The sequence below is a fragment of the Populus trichocarpa genome, chromosome 5 (assembly GCF_000002775.5).
Source record: "Populus trichocarpa isolate Nisqually-1 chromosome 5, P.trichocarpa_v4.1, whole genome shotgun sequence".
NCBI lineage: Eukaryota > Viridiplantae > Streptophyta > Magnoliopsida > Malpighiales > Salicaceae > Populus > Populus trichocarpa.
This window is the reverse complement of record NC_037289.2, coordinates 6036456-6041826: the sequence shown is the minus strand read 5'-3', so window position 1 is coordinate 6041826 and position 5371 is coordinate 6036456. Positions and strand designations below refer to the sequence as shown.

Genomic DNA, 5371 nt, shown 5'->3' with positions numbered 1-5371 from the left:
TCGTGCATAATACGGCAATCCATGACTAGTCATCACTAAAACATATTTCAAACATTTTGAAAATGATATTCTACAGGTTTTTATTCAACCATCAAGCTAATGGCTTTGCTTATTTCAATTTCACGAGTGCAGAAAGTTCCAGCTTAAAATATTAAAACAAATCAATCAGAAGCTATAATTCTGCCGATGCTTAAACTGTCACCATTGATAATCTTTCTAGAAGACGACAGGCCGAGGTCAAAGGGTCCCAAAGAATCAGTCTGCATCAAGAAAATTAATCAGATATTTGTAAGGTTATATGCAAGGAGGAAAATAAAAATATTTCAATTGTGGATTCAAGTACCCATTTGATTCCTGAAAGCCCAAGGCTGTTTTCATGATTATACATTCGAGAACCAAGTGAGAGCTCTGTTTCAGATTCTTTGCACCCAAGGTCCTGTCGAAAGCCAGATTGGTTATTGACCACAAAACAAGGCGAAAAAAATTAAGGGCTCACTGTAGATTCTTTGAAATCGTGAAACATGTGGTCTCAACTACTTCAACTTTTTATGAGATTTAAATGCCCACAAAAGTTCCTAACCAAAATATGTATCGTACCAAATTATCAAGTGTCAATTAGCAGAGCTCTGATGCACTTCAAATTACTAGAAACCATCAAACATTTATATAAATCAATTTAACAGGTACGCAGCATCGACAGGGGTCTAACAATGTGACTAAACTATAACTAGTATCCTCATTCATATTTCCATATGTAAATTACAGTGTGGGAGAACTTAACAAACCTCAGTCGTAGTTGGATGCATAGATGACTTTGAATCAGTATCTTGACTGCAGGTCTGAGAATATGCACTTCCACTCAGAGTTCGACAATCTTTGCCTGAGGCAGATAATTTTTTAACGGCAAAGGCGTGGCATGTGTCCTCGGCATCCAAAATAGATGAGCTAGAACTGTGAGGAGGAAGCCTTGGTTCTTGGAAACCATTTACTTGTGCAGTAATAAAGGCATCAAATGAATCAGAGATTATCTGAGATGGCTGCAAGCCTGGGTTACTCCCATTTGATCTTGGATCACAGGAATTCAACAGTCCTTGCAATGACGCTTCAGATAGCAGACCCCCAATGCTTATGTCAGTTAGACCGTCATTCCACAGCGTTGATGGCTGCCCAATGCCAACATCCATCTTTGTTTCATTGCCCTAGTTAGACACAAATAAGCAAATTTCAGAAAGATACAACATTGAAAGGCATATTCCAACCAAACCTCCATACTAAGGTGTAGAATAGTTAGTTCAAAGATCATATTAATCAAATAATTTTGGGGAATAGATCTTACAGTTTCTCCAATAACTTCCAAAAATCATTAATAATTGAAATCCTGTGATCATTGTGATGACTTGGCAATTATATAAATGTTTTCTTAAGTTACTGAATGCTGAAATTTAGACGCACTCACAAGTCATAACTGAGCCAGGAAAGGATTGCTGAATACTCAAATGAAGCAAATTACTCGATAACACAATAACAACAATCAATACAGAAAATGCCAAAAAAATAATAATACAGTACCTTAGGTCCAATTGATCCATCGGAAGATATCTTATCAGCCAAAACCGCATTCATTGCTCCAGTTGAAGTGCTTGGTTTGAACTCTTCACTTGTTTCCTCCATCCGTTTCACTTCACCACAAGTACTCTCTGTATTAATACTGCTAACTTTCTGCACGAACTGAGGTTGTAAACAGGCCTCGTCGGCAGTTGACGCTGAAGGTACTCCAACGGGTTCAATTTCAGATTTAGAGAACCAACCATACCTTAAAAAACAAAACAAGTCAAAAAACTAAACCTAACTATCAAACACCCAAATGCAACAAGAAAGTGATCGGACACAAAACCTTAGACGGAAAACAGAAGGGTTCCCAATAGCGGCATAGACCTCTCCTGCAGTGATATCAATGTCACTCAACGTCCACTTCCTCCTAGCTAAACCTTCAGCTACGTTATACGGATATAGAACCGGCTCCCCACTAGCAATTTTGGAAGAACCCCACTTGTCATTTAAATGCTTAAGCACCGAAGATACTTTTTTACGAGCGCTTAGAGTGAGTTCCAAGTAGGGATGATACCCATCCTGCAGAGATCAAATAAATTCAACATTTAAAAATAATTTTAGAATTTCTAGAGTCTAAAATCTTTTTTTTTTAGGGGGGGGGGGGGGGGGGGGGTCAACATTCCATTGATTTTCACCTTTTCCAAGCCCACAAGAGTTGCTTCATCAATTGGGAAAAGCTGCAGCTTTATCTTCTCAGGCATTTGCTGTAATTCCTTTGCTTCTTCCGCCAATCCCCACGATACCGAAACCGAATTCGAATTTCCACTCTTTCCTGATTGATTAAAAAAAAAGGCAAACTTGATAATTTAGATCGGATGGGTTGTTTGGTTTTCAGCAGATTTCATGAGAAGGGCTTCGGATTAGTTTAATCGAATTAATAAGTGATTTAGTTAGGGTTTTTGTGCTAATAATTAATCAGAATTTTATTTTGATACAATAATTAAAAGAGAGAGAGAGAGAGAGAGAGAGATTTGAAGGAAATTAAGAGATTGAGATGGAGAAAAGTAGCATACCTGAATTGGATACTGAAAGCTGACGCCGAGAGAGATTTGAAAAGTGTAGAGAGAGGGAGGGAGGGAGGGAGGGAGGGAGATTAGGAGGCGTCAAAATTGCTCTTCTTTGGCGGGAATGAGTTTTTTCTTTTTCCGTGACAAGTCATTCATGAAATATAGGGAAAAGGGTCGGGCTTTGCTGACACGTGTGGGGGCGTGGGGCCTACATTGTTAAATGGGCCTTTGATAAAATTGACGTGGTGGTTTTTTTATTTACGTCAGAAAAAAATTTGTTGCATTTTAATTTCGTTTTGTTTTTTCGGAATTGTGGGAAGATAAATTTTCAATATTTTCTTATATATATAACCATTATTATATATTTCGTAATATTTAGTTTGTTTCATTTAATTAATGTATCTTTTCAAGTAAATTTAAAAACATGTTCTCTTTTAATATTTTTATACTTTTAAAACACAACTATTTTTAGTTATTTTCATTCAAGAACAGAGTTTGATTAGTATTTAATTTATTTTATTTTAGAAGCAAATCAGTTATCATTTGATTAGAAAACTGATTTAATTTTAAAATAAATTAGAGTTCTCCTTGCTTTTAACCAAAAGTACAGTCGTTTATTATGAAAATCATTTTTTCTACTTAAAATAACAGTTAATTTCCTCTATTAATTATTTTAATAAGTTACATATATAGCAAAATTCTAGTGTTTTATATAACTCAAATAAAAAAAAACTTATGTTAGTAATTATATTGAAAATTATTATGGAAATAATTAGCCTAACAATATATATTCATACATGCTCACATGTAAGACGTTGTGAATTATTTAATAAAAATAAAAATTATTTAATACAGATTCCCAATTTAATTTTGTTTTGTTTGTAGATTTTACTGAATCATTTCTAAAGAAAGGGGAATTGACAAAAAAAACATATGTAATTTTACTGTTTAAATGTTGATGAGAATACCTTCTCAGCATAAGACGTATCCACCCCTCCATCACGACCAATACCATGGAAAGTATAGTATAGTGTATAGAGTCATAGACTCTGCGTTGGACTACAAATCATTATTCAAACTCATGGCTGCGATTAATTTGATTTCGGTGACGATAGAATATACTGCGATGTTATCGAATAAAAAATGGGATTTGTTTGATTAGGGTTTGAGAAAGAAAGGGCGGAGGAAAAGAGAAGTTTGGTTTATTTTATTTCTCTTCTGTTTTATTTTCAAGAAGTCATGGATTTAAAAAGAACAAAAAATTGTAAATAGTATTTGGTAATTGTGCTGCCATTTAAAAAAAGGGAAACAATGAAAACAAAAGGAAAAAAATACGAGAAAACGAAGATAAAATTATGTTTAGTAGTGGTGGATAAGACAGAGTAATCTTGAATGTATCATGTTAGGTTATTAGATACTACGGTCGAACTTCTATATATTTAAAAAATAATTAGGTATTATTTTTATCATTATAGTTTATATTGAGTATTGAAACTAATAATATTATAATAAATCAAGTTATAAAATTTAGAATAACCTGACGGGTCGGCCCAAAACCTAGGGCCTAAATCGATCCGGGTTAAAAAAAAACATAAAAGAAGGATTAACTCAACCTGACTGGGTTAAAAACCTGGGTCAACTCGCAACTTGATTAACCTGGGACCCAGAGCTTAGATTAGGTCAGGTTTAAAAAAAAAAGATGAATGATTAACCCGACCTGCCTAGGTCAATTCACCACACTGTTGACTCGGGACCTAGGGACTATATCGGTTTGGGTTAAAAAAATAAATGAAGGATTAACCCGACCTGACTATGTTAAAAACTTGGGTTGACTCGTGCCCCAGTCAAATCAAGGTAAAACCCAAGTAAAAAGAAACCATTGACTTTTTTTATAAAAAAAAAAACCGATGTTGTTTTGATCATTTTTATTAAAAAAAAAAAAGAGCAAATATTAACTTAGGTTAACCTTCTTGGCTTGTGACCAAGATCTTGTCCTAAATCAATTTTTTGGTTGAGTTTTTTAAACTATAATAATAAACATTTTTCATCCTTACATGCTTTAGTTGAATAATCTCGGACCTAAGAGTTCTTTTATAAAGATATTTTGGAGATAAAAAATATTATCTTTGAAGACATGCTATACATTTTGTTTTAAAAGTACAAAAATTTACTTCAAAATTACCTTAAAAACATATTTATCTTTTGTCCTTATTTCTTCAACCAAACTCGTTTTTGTCCACATTATCTCTTTTTTTTTTGTCACGATAACCAAATCCTATCATATGAATAAGTAACATGTTGTGGTCTCAGGTTCAAGCCATGTGGTTGCTCATATGATGACCACTGGAAGCTTACATGGTCGTTAACTTCAGGGTCCGTGGGGTTAGTCGAGGTGCACGCAAGCTGACCCGGACACCCATGTTAAACTAAAAAAATAAGTAACATGGATCACGACGGCTTGAATTACTTTGTCACAGCAAATTATATTATAGGAATTATAAAAATAACAAAAAGAAATTGGATAAATCACTGTAGCTAAAATTCAATGCACTGTTTTTTTTTTATTTTGGTCATCAATCCTTTAAGTTTTGCAATTTCACCCTCTTAAGTTGCATTAACATAGTTTTTTGTTTACAATTTTTTATTTTGAATTATCTTGCATGTGCTGAGCTTTGAGAAACATTTAAGGATAAATTAAGTTTTGATTTTCAGAATCAGAATTTAATTTGAAAAGATAAAATAAATAAAAAAAC

General features: G+C 33.7%; 1 protein-coding gene across 1 annotated transcript; it reads right to left on the bottom strand.

Annotated features, from left to right (window-relative positions):
- LOC7486349 (TSL-kinase interacting protein 1) lies at positions 1-2729 on the bottom strand. The gene is made up of 7 exons (XM_002306328.4): positions 2625-2729; positions 2247-2383; positions 1895-2130; positions 1570-1813; positions 786-1199; positions 344-436; positions 1-260 (listed from the first exon to the last, which is right to left on the bottom strand). Exons 2-7 carry the CDS (start codon positions 2310-2312, stop codon positions 162-164), a joined length of 1152 nt encoding a protein of 383 aa, XP_002306364.1. The 5' UTR covers positions 2313-2383; positions 2625-2729; the 3' UTR covers positions 1-161.
- Positions 2730-5371: the final 2642 nt, after the last annotated feature.